General features: G+C 40.8%; 1 protein-coding gene across 9 annotated transcripts in view; it reads right to left on the minus strand.

The window, feature by feature from the left end:
* The window catches only part of IDUA (iduronidase alpha-L-), a 914,728-nt gene that overhangs the window by 865,394 nt on the left and 22,576 nt on the right, over positions 1 to 26,758 (minus strand). For 4 of the 9 annotated variants that reach the window (XM_029602339.1, XM_029602355.1, XM_029602347.1 and 1 more), the window contains exon 2: positions 10,291 to 10,431. In XM_029602339.1, the coding sequence (XP_029458199.1) occupies positions 10,291 to 10,431 (141 nt within the window). The other 5 variants (XM_029602371.1, XM_029602379.1, XM_029602392.1 and 2 more) reach the window with 5 other exon arrangements.

Raw genomic sequence — 26,758 nt, forward strand, 5'->3', positions numbered from 1 at the left:
ATTGCTAAGTGCCTCCTCGCTGCTCTTCCCAAGCCCAAGTCTCAGCCGCATGTAGCCTAGCCTTGCCAGAACCACCTTGCTTTCTCATGGAGTTATCCTTGGCTCTCTGACCTGGCCTGCTCTAGTCTTGTTCCTTGCCTTGTGCCCTCTGGGCCTTCTCTTTTCTTGCTCCTTGCCTTGTGGCCTACTCTAGGACTTACCTTACCTTGTAGCCTCCAGGCCTGATCTACTCTTGTATCCTACCTTGTGGCCTATCCAAGCCTCTCTGTACCTAGGGTCTTTCAGGCATAAGCTTTGTTGCTTTCGGGCTTCTTTGTTTTTTGTTCTGTGTTGTCTTGCCTAGTCCTTGTCAGGTCTTGCCTTGGACTGTCTTGTCCAGTCCTGTCTCTGTTTAGTCTTGCTATGCCCAGCCCAGTCTTGTTCCTGGTATTCACTCCCTGTCTTGTCAGTACTTTGCCTTGCCTCAGCCAGTATCTAGTTCCGGTTCCTGTCTAGTACCCTGTCTTGCTTGTGTTTCTCCCAATCCGTGTTCAATATCTTGCCTTGTCTCTGTCAATATGCAGTCTCAGTCCTTGTTTTGTGTCCCTGCTCAGTATCCTGTCCATCCTGTTCCAGTATCTGGTCCTCAGCTCCCTGTCTAAGCTAATACTCAGACCTCTGCTTCCAGCCTCTCTGTCTACAGTGCCAGTCTTGCCTCATCCAGCCTGTCCAAGCCTTGCCTCATACATCCTCACCTCCTCTTAGCCTCAGGTACAAAAATTTTAGATTGTAAGCCCTTTTAGGGCTTATTGTAAACCGATGTGATATCTCTTTTTGAAATGAACATCGGTATATAAAAATCGTAAATAAATAAATAAAAAATAAATGATGTACTGCCACTGCAGTAAAGACCTACAGGCCCCCTAGAACCCAAGGCTCAATCTGCGGGGGATGGGGCTGGCTAGGTGGAAGACCGGCCTTGCAGTCCTGCACAGCACCTGGGGTAGTACACCCAGATCCCAGCAACTCTGACATTATGATGAAGCCAACCACTAACCACAGGAGCCAGGTACAGGACCTTCAGCCCAGATGGTGAGTTCAAAACAGATTTTTCTGCTACCAACAAAAGTAGTTATCTTCCTGCCTTAGCAATTCAATTTTATTTATTTTATTTAACGGTTTTATATACCGGCGTTCATCGGAGATATCACATCGGTGTACATTAAACAAAAACATTACGCTGAAGTAGCGCTTGACAAAGAACATGGTGGCTAAACATTTAAGAGCCTAATAACTAGAAAAATGCAGAGTTATATATAATATTTACAGGATAACATTGGTGTACATTAAACAGAATATTATGCTGGGGTAGCCAGGGGTTGGGACTAAGGAAGGATTATAGTGTAAGAGAGATGTATGTGCAAGGTATAAGATTGTAATGTGCAAAAAGATGAAATTAGCTCGGAGTAGCTTAGTGCTTAGGGGAAAATGTAAGCGAGGAAAAGGGGGGACCATGGAAGCTAGGTGACAGGGGTGGATGGGTTTAGGTGTAAGTCTGTGTGAATAGCCACGTTTTGAGTTTTTGCTTGAAATTTTTTGGGCACAATTCCTGGCGTAGATCTGCAAGCATTGAATTCCATAAGCCGGAACCAGCTAAGGAGAGCATGCGTGCTTTTGAGGTTGCAAGATTGGTGAGTTTGGGGGAGGGCGTACGTATGGTGGCAAGGTATTGGTTTCTGGTTGGTCTAGAGGAGGAGTGGAATTGCAGGGAATCATTAAACCAGTTCATGTCGGGGTTGTGAAGTGCTTTATGTATGATAGAGTGGGTCTTATATTGTATACGGGACGTGATCAGTAGCCAATGTAGCTCCTTTAAGACAGGTGTAATGTGCTCATTGCTGCGTGTATTGGTAAGGATTCAAGCCGCTGTGTTTTGCAGAATTTGAAGTGGATGGATGGAGTTTTTGGGTAAACCTATGAGAAGAGAGTTACAGTAGTCAATTTTGGAAAAAATCATAGTTTGTAGGACCGTGCGAAAGTCAGAGAGATGGAGCAAGGGTTTCAGTTTCTTTAGGGTGTGTATCTTAAAGAAGCATTCTTTAAGTGTTGAGTTGATGAATTTCTTTAGGTTGATTTGATTGTCTAGGGTGACCCCTAAATCTCGTACCTGTTGGAAGAACGAGATGAGGTGTGGAAGCGAGTGGTGTAGGGGGAGGGCATTGGTGTAGGCTGGTGGGAAAATAAGCATAAGCTCAGTTTTTGCAGTGTTAAGGCGAGATGAATGTTAGTTAAGAGCTTGTTGATTGACATTAGCGTGGATTCCCAGATGTTGATGGCTTTAGAGAGAGTGTCAGTAACAGGAATGAGTATTTGCACATCATCTGCGTAGATATATAGTGGGTAAAACTGAGATCCAATAAGACCACTAAGACCACTACAGATACTACAAAACACAGCAGCCAAAATCTTAACCGGCAAAAGCAAAAGAGAACACATCACAGAAACCCTGGCAGAATTACACTGGCTACCCATTGAACAAAGAATTCAATACAAAACACTATGCACCATACATAAATTAATACACAATGAAAAAGCAGACTGGCTGAACACAGCCCTTCGTGTACACGTCCCAAATAGGAATCTGAGATCAGCCAACAAAGCACTCCTCACCATTCCATCAGTCAAAACAGCCAGACTCACACAAGTAAGAGAAAGAGCTCTATCCTTGGCAGGACCCATACTTTGGAACACCATGCCCACAGAGTTGAGACTACAAAGCATCAACAAAACCTTTAGAAAAAATCTAAAAACCTGGCTTTTTAAACTAGCTTACAAAAAGGAGAAGGGAGAATAGTACTCAAGGGAAAGCAGGTACAAACAATTGAACAACAAACAATTGAACAACAAACACACAACCAAAATCAATATGTGTGTAACTTTTAAGCAGATTAAGTTTCATTTTTAAAGTTCAGCAAAAGAGTAAAAGTACAATGTTAAAGGTATTCTAGTAACCTAAACTGTTACAATGTGAATTGGAATTGAATCATTACACTTAACAATGAATATTATTTACAAACTATGTTACCGACCTTCAAATGGCTTCTTTTTATGTGCCTTAATGTAAACCGTTGTGACGGTTCCCACCAAACGACGGTATAGAAAAATGTAAAATAAATAAATAAAATAAAATAAAGCTGACAGAGTGGTAAGAGGTATATATTAAAGAGGATGACAGGGATGAACCTTGTGGGACACCTTGGTTAAGGAGGATTTCTTTAGACTCATGGTTTTCAATTTTGACTTTGAAGTTTCTGTTGCTGAGATAGGAACTGAACCAACTGTGGGCAACTCCAGTTATTCCAATCTCATTTATTTATTTATTTGTTTGTTTGTTTGTTTATTTATTTATTTATTTAAAATCTTTTCTATACCATCATTAAGGTGGGTACTGTCACAACGGTTTACAGTAAGGCACAAAAAGTAATTTTATTAAAATCTAACAGTTTACACAGGTGCCATTAGGTTCGGTAACAAGGTTTTTAATCAATGCTAGTTGTTAAATGAGTGTTATGACTATTGTGTCCAGGTCAATTATATGGCAGTTTTGAGTCTGGGACTCATTCTCTAGATTTAGCTTATCCTTTGGTGATGAATTCAATTTAAAAAAGATACACCCTTAGTTTGTGTGGGTGTTTTGTATCTCGCGCTTCCCTGGTTTGAGCCTTGCAGTTCCCTGGAATCTATTCTCCCTTCTCTTTTTGAAAGGCTTGTTTAAATAGCCAAGTTTTTAGATTTTTTCTGAATGTTTTGTTTTCTCGTTGTAGTCTTAATTCCAAGGGCATGGAGTTCCATAGTATGGGTCCCGCTAAGGATAATGCCCTTTCTCTTACCTGGGTTAGTCTTGCTGTTTTGACTGATGGAATCGTTAGAAGTGCTTTGTTGGCTGATCTTAGATTTCTGTTGGGGATGTGTACACGAAGGGCTGTGTTAAGCCAGTCTGCGTTTTCGTTGTGTATTAATTTGTGTATGGTGCATAGTGTTTTGTACTGTATTCTTTGTTCAATGGGAAGCCAGTGCAATTCAGCCAGTGTTTCCATAATGTGGTCTCTTTTCCTTTTTCCAGTTAATACTCTTGCAGCTGTGTTCTGCAATATTTGTAGTGGTCTTATGGAGGTGTATGGTAAACCTAGTAGAAGGGTGTTGCAATAGTCAGTGCTTGCAAATATTAGCGCTTGCAGTATTGACCGAAAGTTGGCGGGTGTTAGGAGTGGTTTAAGTTTTCTGAGGACCATGAGTTTGGCGTATCCTTCCTTAACTTTTATGGATATATGTTGTTTTAAGCTTAGTTCTGTGTCTATTATTACTCCTAGATTTCGTACTTTCTCTGCAAGTATTATTTGTTTGTTGTTATTGAGTGTGATAGGATTGTGTGAGATCTCCATGTTTTTTTTCCTTTCTAGATGAAGGAATTCTGTCTTCTCTGTATTAAGGCACTGGAGAAGAATATTATGGCTGATGGTATCGAAGGCCGAAGAGATGTCGAAGATAGCTATGGTATAAGATTGTCCTTGATTAGGTGGTCAGTCAAGAATAAGAGGAGGGTTTCCATGCTATGGTATTTACGAAAGCCGTATTGAGAAGGAGAGAGGATTTGATAGTCATGTAGGTAATCGGTGAGTTGCCAATTGATCGTTTTTTCCAGGATTTTTGAGATGAATGGGAGATTTGAAATGGGGCGGTAGTTGGACAGGTCGGTGGGGACAAGCTTAGGTTTTTTAGAATGGGCTTGACTATTGCTTGTTTGAGTGGGTTGGGTACTGCTCCTAGTTTGATGGAAGCATTTATAATGTTGGCAATGGGTTGGGCTATTATGTTGGGAATGGAGAGGAGGAGTTTTGTGGGGATTGTGTCTGAGGGGTGGGAGGATAGCCTGGCTTTCTTGAGTATGGATTCGATTTCAAGAGCCGTGGTGAACTCTAATGACATAAGGCTAGTGTGTGGGTTATTTGTGTGGGGGTTATTTGTATGGGGAGGGTGGGCTTTTTGGGGGGTGTGGGTAGGAGGAGAGGTAGAGGGAGAGCGCGTTAGCAGTTTATTGGTTTTGTCTTGAAAGTAGGTTGCAAGATCCTCGCATTTAGCTTTGGCTTCTTCTTCAGGTATAACAGCCGGGGTTAATTTGGTAAGCGAGGCAACATATTCAAAAAGGGCTCGTGGATTAAACTGATATTGGTGTATTTTAGTGGCGTAGAAGTTCTTTTTGACATTATTTAACATTTGTCTGTAATTGTGTAGTGAGGATTTGTATCAGGCAAGGAGTGTGGGGGTCGGGTCCTTGCTCCAGTTCTTTTCTATTTTTCTAAGATTGTGTTTCATGTCTTTCAGTTCCTGTGAGTACCAGGGTTTTCTTGTATTATGATGGGAATTTATTTGTCTTGACTGCAGGGGGCAGATATTATTGGCTACAGTGATTGTGTGGTTGTTCCACGATGCAAGGGCGGCATCTGCATTCGACAGATCTAAGTTGTCAAGTGTGTTGGAGAGGACCAAGATGAGGTCATCCCTTTTACATGTTTTTCTGAAATGCATGGTACTAAATGTGTTGGGGACGGTAGGGGGCTTCTTTAAGGAGCAGGAGGTTCTTATAAGGTAGTGGTCTGACCAGGGGATGGGCATGCAAGTTGGGGGGTCCGCTTCTATATGTTGGTTAGTTAGGTCAAGAGAATGACCAGCTTTATGTGTTGGACGGTTGATGATCTGTTTAAAGCCTATGGCCTTCAGGGCTTCAAGGATAGAGGCGCATGAGGGGGTTAGAGGTGTATTGTCAATATAAGACTGAGATCACCTAGAATGATGGCTGGAGTGTTGATGGATATGTTTTTGGCTATGTATTCAATAAGGGTGGAGGGATTGTTGTCCAGTATTCCTGGTGGGGAGTAAATTAAAAAAAATTTGCAAAGAGGAGGATTTAAAGAGGCCAATTTCAATTTTGGGTGGAGAGGTGATAGATTGGTGTATTACGTTGAGTTCATTTTTAACAGCTAGTAGAATTCCACCACCTTTTTTTTTTGAGTCTTGGAATGGAGAAGATCTTGTATATGTTGGTGGGGAGCTGGTTAAGGAGAACAGAGTCAGTTTACTTCAGCCACGTTTCTGTTATTGCACAGATGTCAGAGTTTTCATCAAGGAGAAGGTCATAAGGATGGGTGTCTTTTTGCTTAATGACTGAGCATTAAAGAGGATGAGTGAGAGAGCGGTGATTCCAAGGATTTGGGTGAGGGGGAGGGGAGATCATGGTTGGGAGAAGTGTTTTAAGGTATGAGTGGTACCGAAAAGTGTAGAGGGCAGCGGGTCTATGTTTGTTGTAGCTGAGGGTGGGAATGTTGTGGTTTTTGAGAGAAGTACTAGGTATATAAGGCTAGTATAAGAGGCATCAGGTATTCATGAGAGTTGAAGGGGGAGGGGTAGGGTTTGAGTTTTGAGATTGTTTTTTGCGGGAGAAGTGTGAGGGGAGGAAAGAGGTTGTTGCAGGAGGGAAGGGGGCAGCAGTTGGTGGGAAGGGTAGTAGAAGAGGATGAAAAGAGAGGAGGCGGTTTGAGGATGGATATCAAAGATGAATTAGGGAGCGAAATTGAGCGTCAGTCCGATGGAGGCAGTACAAAGTTCTCTGGGGGCAGCATGAAGAGGCACACTAAGGGGCAGGCCCCTTAGTTGCGCTCCTTTGGTGCGCGAGACGCCTGGCATGAGACACCAGGGATCTGTCCTTGAAGACTCGTTGGGGCGGAAGAGAGGCCTGTAGGACCGGAAGTGATGTCGTGGTCGTGTCGTTCGGTCGGGCAGGAAGAGGTAGGCCTCACCTCTGGTTCGGGTTCGGACCCCGGTGGGTCACCCGCGCCGGTTGTGTCGAGCTGCAGGACGTGCGAGGGAGGCTGAACACGGGAGGCCCTGATTGCTGGATCGCTGAATCGCAGGTGAGGCGGATCGTGGGGGCCCTTGTCGCTGGATTGGAGGACAATGACGTCTGAGGGCAGCTGGTGGGTTGCTTCGGCCCTTTAAAGGGCCCGCAAGACCGGAAGTGATGTCGCGGTCGCGTCATTCAGTCGGGCCGGAAGAGGTAGGCCTCAACCTCTCGTTCGGGCTCAGCTTGTTTCTAAACTGAGTTTTGCCTGCTCTGTTTGCAAAGCTCAGAGTCTTTCCACTTTTTCTGAGTGAATCTGCTGTCATTTTTTTAATCCTGATAGTTGGAGATGCCAAAAATGTCATAATTCCCAGACATGCTTTGTTTGTAATAATTATAGTACCTGAATATAATCTGCTCTGAAGTGCCAAAAAGCAGAATATAAAAATAAGATAAATAAATAAAATAAATAAATAAGCTTTTGAAGCCACAAATACTGTGGCCTGTCTGTATGGAGGCTACTGAGGAAACTTCTAACACAAGTATTCTGAGAAGCACAGAAACCTTAAAAATCACAGTTTATAAAGTTAATTCTGACTACATAGCTAATACAACCATAGCTTGTCCAATTGAGTTAAGTTCCTTACCTGGAAAGGTAAAACTTTCTTCTGATGCTAGCCCAGATAATCAGGGGCAAATCATGCTCTGGATAGTGCTGCTCTATCCTCATCAGTAGAAACTTAGTCAAGCAAAGCTAATTAATTCTGCCTCTAGAGCTCAAAGAACCACAGCTAGTTGCAGCAACTTAACAAGACCAACACTGACTGCTAAGAAGGTAGCATGTACCTTTTCTCTGCCTGCCTCCTTAGAATCTTCTCACCAGGCACACAGCTCAGAGACCAAACCCTATCCTGCTACACAGAGTTCATGCCAGATTGCTGTTCCCATTCCTGCTACAGTTCTGACTCCAGAAATCTCCAGTACCTCTTTTCAGCTAATGAGTGAAGGGAGAACACTGTTAATGCCTCTGCTACAGAAGGACCTTGATCCAGCAGTCATAGTTCTTCCTCAACCTCTGGAAAATTCCATTTCAGATTAGCTGCTCTAGGAAGAGCCTGCAGCCACAGCCTTCTCTCAGCCCTCTACACTTAACTCCTAGGAACTCCAGTCCTGAAATCCTGTGGAGAAGCAGACGCCCAGAGGGAGGCACTGTTCTTGACATCAAGTGCCCAGAAGGGGGTGCGGTTCATGATGTCTAGTTCCCAAGCAAATCTGAGCCAGCAGTACAGTTCTCAAGCAACCCTCATCCAGCCTGTCCAAGCCTTTTCTCATCCATAAGAACATGCCATACTGGTTCAGACCAAGGGTCCATCAAGCCCAGCATGCTGTTTCCAACAGTGGCCAATCCAGGCCACAAGAACCTGGCAAGTACCCAAAAACTAAAGTCTATTCTATGTTACTGTTGCTAGTAATAGTAGTGGCTATTTTCTTAGTCAACTTAATTAATAGCAGGTAATGGACTTCTCTAAGAACTTATGCAATCCTTTTTTAAACACAGCTATACTAACTTCACTAACCACATCCTCTGGCAACAAATTCCAGAGTTTAATTGTGCATTGAGTGAAAAAGAACTTTTTACGATTAGTTTTGAATGTGCCACATGCTAATTTCATGGAGTGCCCCCTAGTCTTTCTATTATCTGAAAGAGTAAATAACCGATTCACATCTACCCATTCTAGACCTCTCATGATTTTAAACACCTCTATCATATCCCCCCTCAGCCATCTCTTCTCCAAGCTGAAAAGTCCTAACCTCTTTGGTCTTTCCTCATAGGGGAGTTGTTCCATTCCCCTTATCATTTTGGTCGCCCTTCTCTGTACCTTCTCCAACCTGTCCAAACCTTGCCTTGTCCAGCCTTAATCTAGCCTAAAATGCCTTGCTCCAGCCTATCCAGCCTTGCTTTAGCCTGCCTGGACTCAGCATATTGTACTGCCGCAGCAAAGACTTACTGGCCCCCAGAACCCAACCTGCGAGAGAGGGGATTGGCTAGGCAGAAGTCCAGCCCTTGTTTAGCCCACTGTTCTGCCTTGCAGTCCTGCGTAACTCCTGTGGTGATGTACCCCGATCCCAGTAACCATGACATCTACATTGTATTTAGAAATTTTCCCATATTCAACAATTTTGAAAGATTTTCTCCCAAATTTATCATGCTATGCTCAAATGGCTGAAAATATAGCTGCAGATTTTTGTCTCGGTTATTTTGGATGATTATGTGCTGGATGATATGAATGTTTTATTTGTGTAGGGAAGTCTTGTTTAATAATCAACAAGTGTATATTGTTGCAATGGATAAGGATCCACAAATTTGGCCATGTGAAGAATCCAAATGCATACTTTAGCACTTATGGAGAAAATGTCAGTATTTAAATATAAACTGGACTGAAGTGTGAAATTTCTAAAAATCTGAGATCTCTTTATTCTTTCTCTTACTTCTAGAATATAGAGTTGAATTGTTAATTCATTGCAAGCTTTGGATGATTACTTAGCCTAAAGCAGTTTTCCTCAATTTGCATCTGGATACTACATGTATAGAGAGTTGAAGAGTTGGGGGTTTCAGGGTCAGGGTTGGGGATAAAGGAAAAAGTAAATTTTTTCTATTTTTTTACTCATACTTCTGTTGTATTGTATATTTATATGCTGTGAGAGCTTGAAGGATTTATCTGTATGCTGAACTTTCAATAAACAGAAGTTTTTATAAAGTACACTTGTAAAAATTGCCCACCTACTTTATGCCTACTATTTGTGTGGGTGTCTGAGCAGGGAGAAAATAGCATATGAACTTTAAAAATGCATGAATGTAACCTTCTCCTCCCTCTTCTTCAGAGGTTGCAGAGCATTAACCCATTCTGTACAGCATCTGAAACAAAACCTCAATTTGTGCTTTGTGGAGCAGGAATCACATGAAGTCCCAGGGGAGCACCAACCCCAAGTTTTGTGTTCCAGGTCAAGGAAATAGTTCCTTACTTAAATCCAAAAATAAGCAGTCAGCAAAAACACAGGAAGGATACAGTAAACAGTTTAGAAAAAAAACTCACAGAAATCACAATTCCTATATCTAGTTAGTCCTTGGGGCTTCTGAGAGTCTTATATTAAACTATTGTATGAAAATACTGTCTTCATTTGTGAATCAGAGTGGTAAAATAACATATGACACAGTTGGTGGTAAGAACTGCTTGCTGCTAAATGTGTTTTTCATTTCATACTTTTTTATCGTTCGATATGCTCATCCAGCGGATTTAAATGAATTAAGCAATGTTAGAAATGCTTTCTATTGTTTCACAAATGAAAAAATATATAAAATCTAATAGTCAGGTTTAATTGTGTCAAATTCTGCTAGTCACAAAACATTGGCTTACGTTATGGTAACGAGATCCAATAACCAGTGAATTCTGATTTGCTCAATGCCACTTTGAGGTACTGAAGAAATATACGCAAGGTTAAGCTGCTGGTCTCTGCTGGTATCAAATAAATCTGCTCTGTTGTGTGGTAAAGGAGGACTAGAAAAAAAATAAAAATAGTTAAGATGAAAATCTTACATAATTCTGAAGAAATAATTTAAATTAAAAAAACAATTCTAGCTACATCATCTACATTCTTGCATTACTTCCCCCCACCCCCACCCCCTCGTGGAAGAATTAATCCTCTTGCTTTGGCCAGAGTTATAATGTTTTCATCTCTCCAATGGGAGTCAGGTGATAGGTCATTAACCTCCTATATTATAAATTTCTCACCCAAAAAGACCAAGAAGAGACCATTCCCAGCTCACAGCTCAGACCTTTTACTTTGTCTTAATAAAAAAGATGACATTCTAGCTAGTACGTTAGGCCAACTTCAACTGACTATGTAGTTAACCTTTGGTTTCCCTAACTAAAAGGAATGTACCAATTGACTGGGGAGGTTCTGTGTAGCAACAAGTGAGAGAGGTTTGGGTTTTGTTCCTCCATGTGGGAACTGCAGATGGGGTCACCTAGCTGTTTATCATCCCAAAGCACCATCCTCATGGATTTTTAGTTTGAAGCAGGAGCTCTCTGCCTCCGGTTTTAAATTTTTTTTCTAATTTATGGGAAAGGAGTTGTTACCTTTGGGGAGGCAGATTTTATAAATTTGCGCGAGCGCGTACTTTTGTTCGCTCACCAGGCGCAAACAAAAGTACGCTGGATTTTATAAGATACGCACGTAGCCGCTCATATCTTATAAAATCCGGGGTCGGCGAGCGCAAAGGGGTGCCCATTTGTGCAACCTGCGCACGCCGAGCCCAGCGCGTGCTGCCTGTTCCCTCCGAGGCCGCTCCGAAATCAGAGCGGCCTCGGAGGGAACTTTCTTTTCACCCCCCCCACACCTTCCCCTCCCTTCCCCTACCTAACCCACCCTCCGGCCCTATCTAAATCCCCCCCTACCTTTTGTTGGCAGATTTACGCCTGCTGAAAGCAGATGTAAATCTGCACGCGCCAGCGGGCTGCTGGTGCGCCATCACCCGACCCGGGGGCTGGTCCGGAGACCTCGACCACGCCCCCGGGCCGGCGCCATGCCCCCGGTCCCGCCCCAAACCCCGGACATGCCCCCGGACACACCCCCTCCCTGCCCCTTTTACGAAGCCCCGGGGCTGTGCGCGCGCCTGCGGCCTGTGCAAAATAGGCGTGCCGGCGTGCGAGGGCCCTTCGCACATAAATCCGGCCAGATTTACGCGCGCAGGGCATTTAAAATCCGGCCCTGTGTGTTTAGAACTAGACAGTGCGCTCCTGGGTCGTGGTAAGAGCTGACTCCACCCACAGGGAGGAGCCCTGTGGGGACTTACCATGACAGGCGGAGTCTCAAGGATGATGGACAGCAGAGGAAATAACTTTATTATACTGCAATGGTAACCTGGGGAGCGGGTTGGTAAACTCAGTCTAAGATATAGGGCCTATAAGCTGGTCTTTCCAATGGGTGCCTGCAGCGCGGGATGGTCCGGGAAGGACTTCCTCTTGGTGATACTTGTGTAGATTATCTCCGGTAGTGGTCCGCAGTGCGGGGTAGGCCAGAGAGAGAAGTTGGAAGTACACAAGGTAGTAGTGATCCGGTAGCCCGCAGCGGAAGTACATTCTCTCGGTGCAGCTTGTGCTGGCAATCTCCGGTAGTGAGGAACAAAAAGAAGGTAGCCGGAGTCCTTCAGGAATACTTTATTGGTTGCCCGACTCTAGGCCTGAGTTTCGCCTAAAAAGGCTGCTTCAGGGGCTACAGTAATAAATAACAATAAATATTGTTCAAACAATCATATTACATGCGCAAAAAAAATATAATTAAAATTGTTAAAAAAATTAAAAACATATAAATAGAACAGACGCATAAAATATTATAAACATACATAATTGTACTTTTACCTTTATGTGAAAAAAATTTTTTTGATAGCCTGTGATATACGCCAAGAAATACGCAACGATAGAACTTAATATAAAAATTAAATACACTACTTTATAAAAAATATAAATGAAGTGTAAAAACGTCTAAAACACCTGTTATATTATTAAAACCACCTGTAATAAAAAAACAGAATAATAGATATCTAAATTTAAGCCATGTGGAGACATGGTATTAAAATCATAAATAAGTTTTTGTTCTTGCTGCAGAAGAATTTTGTCTAGGTCACCTCCTCTCCAATGCATCGAAGGTTGCAACAGGACGCAAAATTTGTAATCAATAAATTTATGATTTGCTTCTAATGAGTGATCAACTAATGGTTTAGATACAATTTTTCTATTGATATTGCTTTTGTGCTCTATAATTCTTTTTCTAAATTCTCTCAGCTGGACACAGACCTTGCAATGCATGTTCTGTATGTAATGTTAATATTAAGACAAATAATGTCGTCATTCCTGGTACTGGCAAAAATTTCCTTTTGAAACAATTCACTAACTGTAGGAGCAAAGGCGTTGTTTATGCAGTCATTTGCCCATGCAACAAGATGTACATTGGGAAAACAGTGAGAGAATTTAGAAAAAGAATTATAGAGCACAAAAGCAATATCAATAGAAAAATTGTATCTAAACCATTAGTTGATCAGTCATTAGAAGCAAATCATAAATGTATTGATTACAAATTTTGCGTCCTGTTGCAACCTTCGATGCATTGGAGAGGAGGTGACCTAGACAAAATACTTCTGCAGCAAGAACAAAAACTTATTTATGATTTTAATACCATGTCTCCACATGGCTTAAATTTAGATATCGATTATTCTGTTTAATACCATGTCTCCACATGGCTTAAATTTAGATATCGATTATTCTGTTTTTTTATAACAACAGGTGGTTTTAATAATATAACAGGTGTTTTAGACGTTTTTACACTTCATTTATATTTTTTATAAAGTAGTGTATTTAATTTTTATATTAAGTTCTATCGTTGCGTATTTCTTGGCGTATATCACAGGCTATCAAAAAATTTTTTTTCACATAAAGGTAAAAGTACACTTGTTATTACAATCAAGCAGTTATAATTGTCCACCATTTTAAAGGTTTGTATTAGAAGCAATTTTTTATTTATTTTTTAGAATGTGATTCCGCCCATACAATATATATTAATTCTGTTTTACGACATACATAAAAGATATTTTTTCTGTAAGTCCAATACTTTGCTGCATGCTATACATTATCAGATTTAACTATTTAGCTGTTTATTTTATTTTCAGTAACCAGTACAACATAAGTTTACTGGTGTTGTTTAATAATATTTTTTTCTATATGAGTAACAATGATGTAATGAGTTCGCATTGCAAGTAATTAGTATGTGGTACGTGGTTACATTATTAAGTACATAGGGTGTTTGGGTCCCTTTGAGATTTGATTATCATTCATTATTTCAAGAGACATTTATTGAGAAATAGTTTTTTATACATCAGGGTCCATTCATCAAAAGCGATGGAAGTACCCCCTCCCTTTTTTTAAAGAAACCACGTCTCCATTAGTTGATACATAGTTTCAAATTATGTCTTTATGAATCAATATCTCAAACTCTCTGTCTAAATATCTTTGCCCTTTGGTTCAATTTTGCGGCATTTTTCCTTTAGGGATGCGTTTTTTACTCTTCATTTATTTAGCCGACAATTTTGATGCCTTTTTGAATATGTTGCCACAAAGCACAAGCTGAGTCGCCAAGATATGCTGCGACAACATTACACAAAGATGACAAGTTTGCTGGTCTATAAAGAACATGACAGGCAATGATCAAATTTCGTATACCACGCCTACATGAGGTGATTGACATTTTTTGTAAACCACGCCCACATGAGTTTACTGACATTTTTAAAGATTACTAAATGTTTTAGTTTTATTTAATACATTTTGTCATATTGATTTCAGTTCATTTTTTGTTCAATTTATTTTAAATTTATCTTTAATTAAATCTATTGTTTTATGTTCGCTGTTTTTCCACGCCCCTTTTAGTTGTTTGACATCTTTTTTGGCGCCAAATACAAACATATAAGCTTCCTTGTTCAAATGCTTCTGAAGTTTTGTTTAATTTTGTGTGATTCCAGACGCGCAGTAAGTACGACGAGCTTTCCTTTTGAGCATATTATCTAAATATACGGTACATTATCATTTTTTTCAGAATGCATTCATTAGTTTACATTTTCTGACGGCTCTTTTGTGCATGTTGCCGCAGTAGCAGTTTTGATCATTAACTAAGTAATGCACAAGTCAAATCGTTAAGAGACTCTGCGACTACATAGCACAAAAATGTAAAGAATACAATAGGCATTTTCATATTTTATAAACCATGTTTTTATGAGCCGATTTATATTTTAGGCAAACTATGTAGATATAAGCTCACTAATATTTTTTAAGATAAAAATATTTCTCACGTTTATTTTTGTTTACACCATTCTTGCTCATATTTTTATTTCAAACTATCTGTTTGAGGTTTGCCGATAGTCCATGCCCCGTTTTTATAATTGTTTTGGCGCCGAATAAAGATATACCATTTCCCTTTGTTTTGAGTTTAAATACCCTTGTTATTTGGTTCAATTTTGTGCGATTTCATATGTATAATAAGCATAGTGAATTTGCTTTTTCAAGGCTCAAACATTTTTTAACTACATTGGTTTAAAAATGTATTTATTAGCTTGTTTCGTTTTTGACGTCCCTTAAAAGTAATGTCCTACTTGATTCGCTAACATTAGCCGCAGCTATACATTACAAAGTGGATATATTCAGCTGTTCTGAAAGCATTTCTCCTTTGCATTTTGTCACTTTACTTAAATCTTTATTATTGTTGCTGTTCCAAAAATTAATCTGTTTATTATTTATCATCTGTGATTGAGATGAGAGCATCTAGGTTGTGCCTCGTGTTCCGTTATAATTCAATTAATAAGATTTATTTGTTACAAAATTATGCACCAAATATCTATGACACTTATTTACATAATTCACATGTGTAGTGATCACCATCAATAATACAATATTAGACATATTATGCTCATTACTATTTGTACACTTTCTATGTGTTTCACTTAATTGCATAATTCACATGTGTAGTAATCACAATTAATAGGAACACAAATCACGCCTATTACTACTTGTACACTTTTTATGAGTTTCACTCTAATTTTGAATTGATACATGTTTGTTGTAATTTTATCACTTATATACGTTCTTAATAGGTTGATGTGGATCATATTCTTTTACATATTTATGAATTTGAAGGCACAACACATACTATTTTAAGTTCACTATTTTTGTTATTTGCAAATTAAGGGTGCTATTACATTAAAGATATATTTTTTACAAACTTTTTTTAGTTGAATTTTAAACTACTTTTGACTACAATCGAGGACTTCCCGATTGATAGATGGATATATAACATTGCTTGCACCAAAGAATAAATCTCCAAATTCATTGGAGATATTCTATGAAGGTAAAAAATTATCAAATTATTTTTTATAATTTTAATATTTGTTTTTATTTATTTATTTATTTATTTATTTTAATTTTTTATATACCGGCATTCGCGATGGGAGTCGCATCATGTCGGTTTACAATTAACAGGGTGTGACAAGAGGAGAAAAACTTAGAACATTAACATGTGATATAAGAAGAAATAGCAGTTACAATAAAACAGGGACATAAAGTAACTTGGAAAGTAAGGAAAGCGATAGAAAATTAACAATGTGATAAAAAGAGTAACAAGGTAGTATACCGTATATAATAAATTTATATAATATAATAAAATATAATATATAATATATAACATACCGTATATATAATATACCGTATATAATATACCGTATATAATAAAAGCAACATAAAAAACCTGCTCATTTAATGAGAAATAACATTTATTGTTTTGATTTGATTTTATACTGAGCCTGTGATATAACCCAATTGATTACGTTTACTAATCAATAAGCCTGTTTTATGTTTGTTCAGGTATGATGTATTCATTATTTTTAATGGTTGACCAGCATTTTAAACACCTGTTTTATGACTATTTGTGTTTTAATTCTTGCTCTAGGTCCCTCTTCTGTCTTTTTGTTTTACCACTGTTATTTCAATTAATTATGAGTGCATAGTCTTATGTATGTTTATAATATTTTATGCGTCTGTTCTATTTATATGTTTTTAATTTTTTTAACAATTTTAATTATATTTTTTTTGCACATGTAATATGATTGTTTGAACAATATTTATTGTTATTTATTACTGTAGCCCCTGAAGCAGCCTTTTTAGGCGAAACTCAGGCCTAGAGTCGGGCAACCAATAAAGTATTCCTGAAGGACTCCGGCTACCTTCTTTTTGTTCCTCACGGCTTTCCTAGACCGCCTTCCTCTTTGTTTTCTGGGCCAATCTCCGGTAGTGGTCTGCAGCACGGGGTAGGCTGGATGCCAATGGTAAAGATGTGAATAGGAACTGTGTAAATATGATGTAATAATCAAAATAATAAACTCATATGAACATCATAAATGAATAGCTGTTTAGTAAGAATGTGATACCTCATATGATATTCGAGCCTCCCACAATTTCTATGAGAGTGCTCACTTCAAAAGTGTCAATAAGTACAGCGTTAACCAAAGTATCGAGAGGTGGTTTAACGCAAAGACGGCGTTAATCAAAGTGCTGAAAAATGGTTTAACGCAAACTGACCTTATTTATAATCATCGGTATCAACATTCAGGATTTTATATTTTACAATTTTTTAAATATTATATTCGTTAATTATAAAGACAGATCACTTATCCTTATGCGCAGCGTAGAACGGTGACAGCTTTTTCCTATAACGCCAGCAGAGACCAGACACGTCTGTGTTTCGTGGACTTCTTCAGGGGTACAAAGTTAAAGCGGTGTATTTTAAAGTCTGTCCCAAAGCCTAACGCTATAACGTGATCACAGCTTTAAGGATTAAGCAGGTAAAGATTGCACAAGATGGTATGGATCTGGTAGTGGTCCGCAGAGCGGGGTAACCCGAGAATCCACACAATGAAGGTAGAAAGCAGGTTCTGTACTCACAAGGACTTGAGGTAGCAGGTTGGAGCGTAGACCCGGATCGGAGCAGAGAAAGGTCGTCCAAGGAACGATGCATGGTCTCACTGCAAGAGAAGAGACAGTGAGAAATGGCTGTCCGAGGAGCGGTTAGCCCTGAGTGCGACAAGGCCCCCGTGGAGCGGGTACTGAGAACACTCGGACAGGAACAGCAACTGAAGTCCCAGAATGGTGGAATTAAGCAGGACTGGAATCCTTGCTAACTCGTCGTACTGAAAGTCAGCTGGGCTTAAGTAGTGAAAGTGGGTGACGTCATGCGGTGGGGACGCCTCCGAGGTTCCCGTCATGATGCGCTCAAGAAGGGGCCAGGCGCGCGCATGTGCCCTAGGTAACCCCGGATGCAAGATGGCTGCCAGGAGCACCCACGCGTCCCGGGAACGCCATGAGGGTCGGCGTGGAGAAGCAGAGGCGGCCTTCCTTCCCAAACTTGGAGCAGTGAAGAGAAAGGAGGTGAGCAGCAAAGGGGGCAGCCGCCTGCGACCGACGGGCATAACAGGAGTAAGGAACTTTTCCGATTTAGAAATCAGTCTCTGTTGACTTGTCTATCCAGCATCTATGATTATTTTGGACTCTTTTAAGCAGATTTTTGACAATTCCTAGTGAGAGCCTTGGCACCTCTTCGCAGTGGATTAGGATATCTACTGTGTAAGTTTAGATCATGTATTAGGGAAGATTCAGGCAGACTTTTCTCTCTCCTCCAGTGGGTAAAGCTATCTAGTCACCCGCTGCAGAAGAAGAATATTTTTGAAATAACTGTCTTTTTGCATATTTCCTCTGTTTGGAGGCAAGTAAGTTTTATTCCATCCTTCCTGCTTCTTGCTTGATTCTTCTCCTTTTTTTGGGGGGGGGAGGGGTGTTTCAAATAATATTTTCATTACTCTTGGCCCTTGAACCCATGAATCAGTATACCAAACCCCTGAGAGATTGGAGTCTTTTATCCTGAAAGAAACAGACGTGGAGAGAGATCCATCTAAAGAAAGGATCTCAGCAAAGTGTACTATAGGAAGGACTCAATAAGGATACAAAATAAAGGTAACATGAACTTGTTGCTGCTGTGTGAAGTATTATCTAATAGGAAGTGAGGTGCCCACCAAGCACTGCCTACGGAGTTAGAGAATTGTGAAAAAGTATTAAATCTGGTACTAAATTCTAATAAATTATTGGGACTATATATTCTAACCTCGATCAGTGGGAAGATCCGAGCATTAAATTGGGGACTTAAAGGATTGAAGTAATTTCTATGTAAAGGAATATTGGAGTGAAGGAATTCAGTGTAAATACAGAGCTTCCATTAGATGTAGAGACTTTGCTAAAAAAGTAGAGTCACAAGTTTATTATATCTTCCTGCTTTTTTAATTTATTTGAATTAAGAAGCAAAATAAAGTGTAAATAGCATTCAGTCATCTAATCAACTAGCAGTAAAGAAGTTGGAAACCACCATTCTTCTCATTATGTGTTTATTGGATGCAGAGCCTGTGTTAATTATTAATGCTGGAACAAAGGATGGAGAATGGCTGTGATTGCAAAAAAAGCAGGGTGTAAGAACTATTGTTCGTCCCCCACAATTGGAAATCCTGGGACTCAGAACTTAAAGCTATCTGATGGGGTGAAGGAGAGATTGAGAGACAGTGAAAGATTGGTGTACAGAAAGACTCTCTCTCTGGGCGTTTCCATTTTCCTCTATGTGCCTCTGGGTGCCAGCCCATGGGTTACAACTATACAATACTGTAAGTAACTTCCTTTAACATGTGCAAAAGATCCACATATAGCTTAGAACAGATAGGGCCGGATTTTAAAAGCTCTATGCACGTAAATCCAGTGGATTACGTGTGCCGGGCCTATTTTAAAAAGGCCCAGCATGCGTCTAAGTCCCGGGGCTTTAGAAAAGGGGCGGTCTAGGACGGGGCAAGAGGCGGATAGTGTGCACACATGTACACCCCCGCATATGTTTTAAAATTTACCCCATTATATATAAATACAATAAAAATTAATTTACTCAAATATTTTTGTCACTCAGAATACATTTTAAGTAGAAGTGAGCTTGATATTTAAAGGAAGTGTTTGTATGTTTGGTGCAGTTTTTAGGGGTGTAATCATCAATGTTTTGTTTTGATTTTCATTTTGCTATTTCAGTTTGATTATTTTATTTCATTTCAATTAAGAACATAAGAACCAACATACTGGTTCAGACTAGCGGTCTATCTAGCCCAGTATCCTGTTTCCAACTCCAACAGTAGCCAATCCAGGTCACAAGTACTGGAAAGATCTCAAACGGTAGATCGATTCTATGTTGCTTACACCTAGAGAAACGTAGTTGCTTACCTGGTTAATAACAGTTTATGGACTTTTCCTCCAGGACTTGTCCAAACCGTTTTGAAACCCAGTTATACTATCTTTACCACAACAAGCAAGACCAACAGCCACCTAACTAGGTACCAAAGGGCACAACAAGACAGGTGTCGTTAGTAACAAAGGGAGACAGCCTGAACAAAGGGCCATAGGTAGGAAGAGTTGGGTTTTACAGCTGAAAGAAATTCCAGAGGGCAGAGTGGCTGAAGCTGCTATCGTGTTGGCCATCCCTATCCAGAAAGTAGTGAGAGGCAAAACTGTGGAGGAAACTCCACATCGCAGCCTTGCAGATCTCATCCACAGGGGCCGCTCTCAAGTGGGCCACTGAAGTTGCCATGGCCCCCAAGCTGCAGTCCCACCTTAGTATAGTAGAAGGAGATGCAATCTGCCAAAAAAGATGCAATTTTGAAAAGAGATGAAGAGATAAACAGTTGCATAGACTGCCCAAGGCCTACTTGGGAAAAAAGGTGGGTGAGATGATAGACTGGTTAAGATGGAAATCCGTCACCACCTTAGGCAGGAACTTGGGGTGTGCGCAGAACCACCCTATCATGGAACAACTTTGTGTAGGGTAGGTACGTCAATAAGGCCTAAAGCTCACTGACTCTGCACGCTGACATGACTGTGACCAAAAACATGACCTTTCAGGTCAGGTACTTGAGGTCACAAGAATGCAGTGGCTCAAAAGGAGCTTTCATGAGCTGAGCCAAGGGTCCATCAAGCCCAGCATCCTGTCCCAACAATGGCCAATCCAGGCCATAAGAACCTGACAAGTACCCAAAAACTAAGTCTATCCCATGTTACTGTTGCTAGTAATAGCAGTGGCTATTTTCTAAGTCAACTTAATTAATAGCAGGTAATGGACTTCTCCAAGTCCATTACCTGCTATTAACTAACCACAACCCCTGGCAACAAATTCCAGAGTTTAATTGTGCATTGAGTGAAAAAGAACTTTCTCCAATTAGTTTTAAATGTGCCACATGCTAACTTCATGGAGTGCCCCCTAGTTCTTCTATTATCCGAAAGAGTAAATAACCGATTCATGAGAGGTTCTAGACCTCTCATGATTTTAAAACACCTCTATCATATTCCACCTCAGCCGTCTCTTCTCCAAGCTGAACAGTCCTAACCTCTTTAGTCTTTCCTCATAGGGGAGCTGTTCCATCCACTTTATCATTTTGGTTGCCCTTCTCTGTATCTTCTCCATCGCAACTATATCTTTCTTGAGATGCAGCGACCAGAATTGTACACAGTATTCAAGGTGCGGTCTCACCATGGAGTGATAAAGAGGCAGTATGACATTTTCAGTTTTATTCACCATTCCCTTTCTAATAATTTCCAACTTTCTGTTTGCTTTTTTGACTGCTGCAGCACACTAAACTGACGATTTCAATGTGTTATCCACTATGATGCCTAGATCTCTTTCTTGGGTGGAACCTAACATTGTGTAACAATAACATGGGTTATTTTTCCCTATATGCATCACCATGCACTTATCCACAATAAATTTCATCTTCCATTTGGATGTCCAATTTTCCAGTCTCACAAGGTCTTCCTGCAATTTATCACAATCCGCTTGTGATTTAACTACTCTGAATTAGCATTTATAAGCTAAGTTCATGTTTAATGTAAACCGATGTGATACTCACAGTGAATGTCTGTATATAAAAACTTTTAAATAAAACACAAAAAAAATGATTTTGTATCATCTGCAAATGTGATTACCTCACTCGTCATATTCCTTTCCAGATCATTTATAAATATATTGAAAAACATGGGTCCCAATACAGATCCCTGAGGTTCTCCACTGCCCACGCCCCTCCACTGAGAAAACTGTCCATTTAATCCTACTCTCTGTTTCCTATCTTTTAGCCAGTTTGTAATACACAGAGGACATCGCCACCTATCCTATTACTTTTCCTAGAAGCCTCTCATGAGGAACGTTGTCAAATGCCTTCTGAAAATCCAAATACACTACATCTACTGGTTCACCTTTATCTACATGTTTATTAACTCCTTCAAAAAAGTGAAGCAGATTTGTGAGGAAAGACTTGCCTTGAGTAAAGCCATGCTGACCTTATTCCATTAAACCATGTCTTTCTATATGTTCTGTGATTTTGATATTTAGAACACTTTCCATTATTTTTCCTGGCACTGAAGTCAGGCTAACTGGTCTGTAGTTTCCCGGATCGCCCCTGGAGCCCTTTTTAAATATTGGGGTTACATTAGCCACCTTCCAGTCTTCAGGTACAATGGATGATTTTAATGATAGGTTACAAATAATTACTAATAGATCCGAAATTTCATTTTTTAGTTCCTTCAGAACCCTGGGGTGTATACCATCCAGTCCAGGTGATTTACTACTCTTCAGTTTGTCAATCAGGCCTACCACATCTTCTAGGTTCACCGTGATTTGGTTCAGTCCACCTGAATCATTACCCATGAAAACCTTCTCCGGAATGGGTATCTCCTCACTCTCTTCAGTAAACACCGAAGCAAATAAATCGTCCTTATCTTCTCTAAGTGCCCCTTTAACCCCTCAAACAGATTAGGAGCTAAAAAAACTGAGGAGCCCAAATAGTAATAGCAAGAATCTTTAATTGGTCAAATTAACTAGAGCTAATGTGGGGTTACAGACTGCATCGGGGCCTTCAATACCATGGAGCACTGGTTCAAGTTTTTCCAGATTATTCGGCTCCTGTTTCACAGAACCATAAATTATTTTCCCCAATCTGCTACAATCCAGCCACCAAGGAAATCAAATTTCCGCTTCAGTTTCTAGCAAAATTAAAAGTCTGGCATGCCAATACAACTCACCTCTTCGAAGAAGTTCATCTGGCCAAAGCATTCTTGGAAGGTCTGGCCTAAATTTTCCTGTCCTCCAGTGTAAATTTCTACAGTGGTGAGTCACCTCTTTGGTTGGGCTGCTATGAACTTCGCCACCTGCTTCTATGCTCATATGTTATTGTTTTCTACCAGGCCTCACTGACAAGTTGGAGTGTCCGCATCATTATTGTTAAATAAAGTTGTTTCCTTCCATCCCCGCGAAGCCTCGACGTTTTTCTCTTGCGAGATTTCTCACCTCGGATGATGTGATGACACTTGAACGTCCTCAGTATGTATGTACTTGCTCTCTGAGGTCCTAATGTGCATGCAATGGAACAAAGCCATTTCGTAGCTTGGATTTACCCCGCAGCTCAGGACCTAGCAACAACTCCTAATCTGACTCTCGGAACACTCTTCTCACACTGGGGTCCCTCGGATACTTACAATCGCCATACATCAAACTCAGGTCAGACGAAGTGGTGGCTAGTGATAATAACCTGGATTAAATAATTAAATAATGAAATTAATGGAACAGTTTTGCACAAGAGAAAAGAATATATTTTGCCTTTATGAGCAGGCAAAACAGACCTTGGATGAGAAACAGAAGCAGTTTGTATAGAGAACTGTCTCCAGCACAAGGCCTAGCTACTGAGCAGGGAAAGAAGGGAGTATACAAAGATAACAGTACTTTGATATCATTAGTTTAGGTAAAGGTTCAGTAGTTCTCCACTCCAAATAAGGGAAGCCATCCCAAAACAAAAGAGGAAAAAGAAAAAAAACGCTGTCAGCCATACATATATATAAGACAATGATGTATCTTGTAATAACTGAGAAGGCGTTGGTAGCACATCACGGTTAGACGCTCCAAGCCACTCCCAAGAAACCTGTATCTTTCTTGTATTCTTTTTCTGGCTTTCTTTGCTTTCTATAATAAAGATTATTGTTGTAGATCTGCTCCTCCAGAAGGGAGGACCTAGCAATCTGTTGTAGATCTACTCCTCCAGAGGGGAGGAGTTAGTAATCTGTTATAATTCTGCTGCTCGGAGTTAGCAATCTGTTATCGAGCTCCTCAAGTAGGGGGAGGAGTTAGTAGTCTGATATGGATCTCCTCCTGGAGAGGGAGGAGTTAACAATCTGTTATCAATCCCTACTGCTAGGAGTAGCAATCTGTTATAAGTCCGCCAGGGAATTAGCAATCTGTTATGGATCACCCTGCCAAGGGGAAGAGCTAACAATTGTAATACTCCGTAGGTGGAGTTAATGATCTGTGGTGGGTTGGCTTCCCACAGAGTGGCAGTCGTATAATACCGGTCTAGTAGTGTAAGAGATGACACTTGAGGTAAATTGGTGAATCCCTGGGCCGATGGCAGATGATAGCACCCCCAGGAGGATATCCTGAGAGGGACCACCGGCTAGGCTGGAGTATGGAGACAAACACAGATAGTTCTTTATTAGACAGGAAGTAGAACCACCAGAGGTGGCAGTAGTGAGCTGATGTGCCCGGCAGGGCTGAAGTCCCTCAGATACTGGAATTGCGGTCTCTGGGTTGCTGAGCTGTAGAGAGAGACTATAGGTAGTGAGTAGACAGGGTATGCTGGATATGTAACCAGTAGTAGATGATAAACTCACAATTGTAGATCTCTGTAATGGCTTCAATGCAACAGAGTCTTCAATATATTCAGGAACAGGAGCCGTAGGCGAGTGCTGGTTCCCTTATGCAGTCTGGAATGAAAACTCACAATATCTGTGTATGAGATGGCTTATGGAATAGGAGAGAGTCTTTGGAGGGTTTTAGGAACACAGGCCCTCATGGAGTGAGTACCGGTTCCTACCTGCAATCTATAATAGTAATGCACAGGATAGGTATATAATAAACTTCTAATATAGAAGAGAGTTGAGAAGGGATTTAGGAACACGGGCCCTTTTGGAGCGAGTACCGGTTCCTATCTGCAATCTACAATAATGACTCACAATCTCCGTACTTGTGATAATGTCTTAGACAGAAGGGAGTCTTCGGAGATTAGGAACATAGGCCCTCGTGGAGCGAGTACCGGTTCCTATCTGTAATAGAACTCACTGTGTTCGCGTCTGCGATTGCTTCCAGGTAGTAAGGAGTCTTCTGAGCATTCAGGGACATAGGCCCTCGTGGAGCGAGTACCGGATCCCGTCTTAGCAATCTGAAATCAAGAAGAGAGAGCGGGGCCCCCGAGAAGCGGGTACCCCTAGGTAAGGTAGTGGAGGCAGAGCTGCGGAGAAAGAATTCCCCTTGCTAACTCGATTCGTAGTAGCAAGCAAAGACCTTTTAAGGTGGAAGCGGATGACATCACTAAGGGGGGACGCCCCCGAGGTTCGTGCCCTTGCCGGTACAAACTCTGGAGCGCGCGTGCGCTTACATTATCAGGAACATGGTGGATCCACAGCGTCAAGCCAGCCCGGGGTTTCCAGGAAGTACGGCGAGGAGAAGCCGCGGCAGCATCTGTCCGTCAACTAAGGTAGAGAGGGTGGAGCGTCGCAAATAAGGTAGAGAGGGTGGAGCGAGGGCGAGAACAGGCACAAATGCAACAATTATTAATGTAAAGGCTGTGAGTGTTTTTCTATAAACCAGCCTGCACAGTGAAACCCCTGAGTGCCACAAGCCTCAGGCAGCAAATTGGGAACTTCTTGTGAGGTAAGAAAGGTAACAACTAGAAAAGTCCCTGCCTTGGGTGTGAGGCAGATAAGGAACTTGGAAGTCGTCGAGACAGCCGTCCTCGGGACTTCAACACTAGCAATTGATCTGTCATTTCAGAGATGGATTTATTGACTCCTTAGGCGCTATCCATCTCTTCCCATGGACCTGGAGTTATGGCAGTAAAGTCGTGCTGGAGGCAACTCTAGGAGCCAAACCTCTACTGCCAGTTCCAGAAGGGACTGTACCGTATTGTTGGGTTAGCAATTCATGGGGTAGATAGTTTATATTTGTTGGGGGTTCTAAGTCTATTCCCTGGGGTGGTCTCATAATACTAAGTCAATCTGAGGGTGAAGGATGCAAAAACTTCAAGGCAACATGGGACCTCTGATAAAGGTGGGAAGAGGGAAAGGAAGGAATAAAAAAATGTTTTTTCATAGGCTTATCCTACTCCAGTTATGGTGTGATGGTACTCGCAATTCGTTTAAATGTACTTCTGTTTCCCCATGCTCTACAGAGCATGGTCGGGATTCTACGGGGAGGAGGAAAGGCAGGATTAGTTTGGCTTACTACAAGGTTACTAGGGTGCAGGCAATACCCTTGGCATGTACCCTATTTTTTTTCTTCTGGGTATTTGGAGGCTTACTTTATTTAGATATCTTCTTATCGCATATCTGAGCCCAGGCTGGGGGGGCCCAGTGTTCTTCTTATTCGCATCTTTTTATCACATTCATCTCCTTTAATGTTAACGGCTTTTTATCACATTGGTCTCCTTTAATGTTAACGGCTTAGGCTCACGTATTAAGAGAGCTAAAATGTTTCAGTTTTTAAAGAGACATAAAACAACAATTGCGTGTTTGCAAGAAACCCATTTATCTGATATTGAGCATAAAAAGCTTTAGAGAGATTGGGTTGGTTCATGCTGTTTTTCTAAGGCACAGGGCAAGAAGGCAGGCGAAGTTATCCTTTTTCACAAAAAATATTGTGTTCGAACTACATTAGGAGATTAACAACCCTGAAGGCCATTTCATAATTTTGGTGGGCTCCATAAAGGGCCACGAATTAACTATATGTAATCTTTATGGACTGAACAATTATCACCATTCCTTTTATGAAAAACTCAGCCATATTTTGTTACTAAATCAGAGAGGCTGGCTCTTTATATCTGGAGATTTTAATTGTGTTGCAGATCCACTTCTAGATAAGTTGCCCCCTCAAAACTACAAACAGATCTCTTCTTACCAGAAGGGCATTTTCTACCTCTGTTACCAGCTACAGGTCCTTGATTACTGGAGAACCCTCAACCCAACCTTAAAAGACTACACCCACACCTCCCGAGCCCACACCTCTCTATGGAGGTGTGGGCTCGAAAGAGAGGTGTGCCTGGAGATAATACCCTTATTCAATAAAAACATACACACAGTTAATGCGACTCCAACATTGCTTTAGACTCCAACATTGCTATAAGCT

This window comes from Rhinatrema bivittatum, chromosome 1 (assembly GCF_901001135.1).
Source record: "Rhinatrema bivittatum chromosome 1, aRhiBiv1.1, whole genome shotgun sequence".
NCBI classification, from domain to species: domain Eukaryota; kingdom Metazoa; phylum Chordata; class Amphibia; order Gymnophiona; family Rhinatrematidae; genus Rhinatrema; species Rhinatrema bivittatum.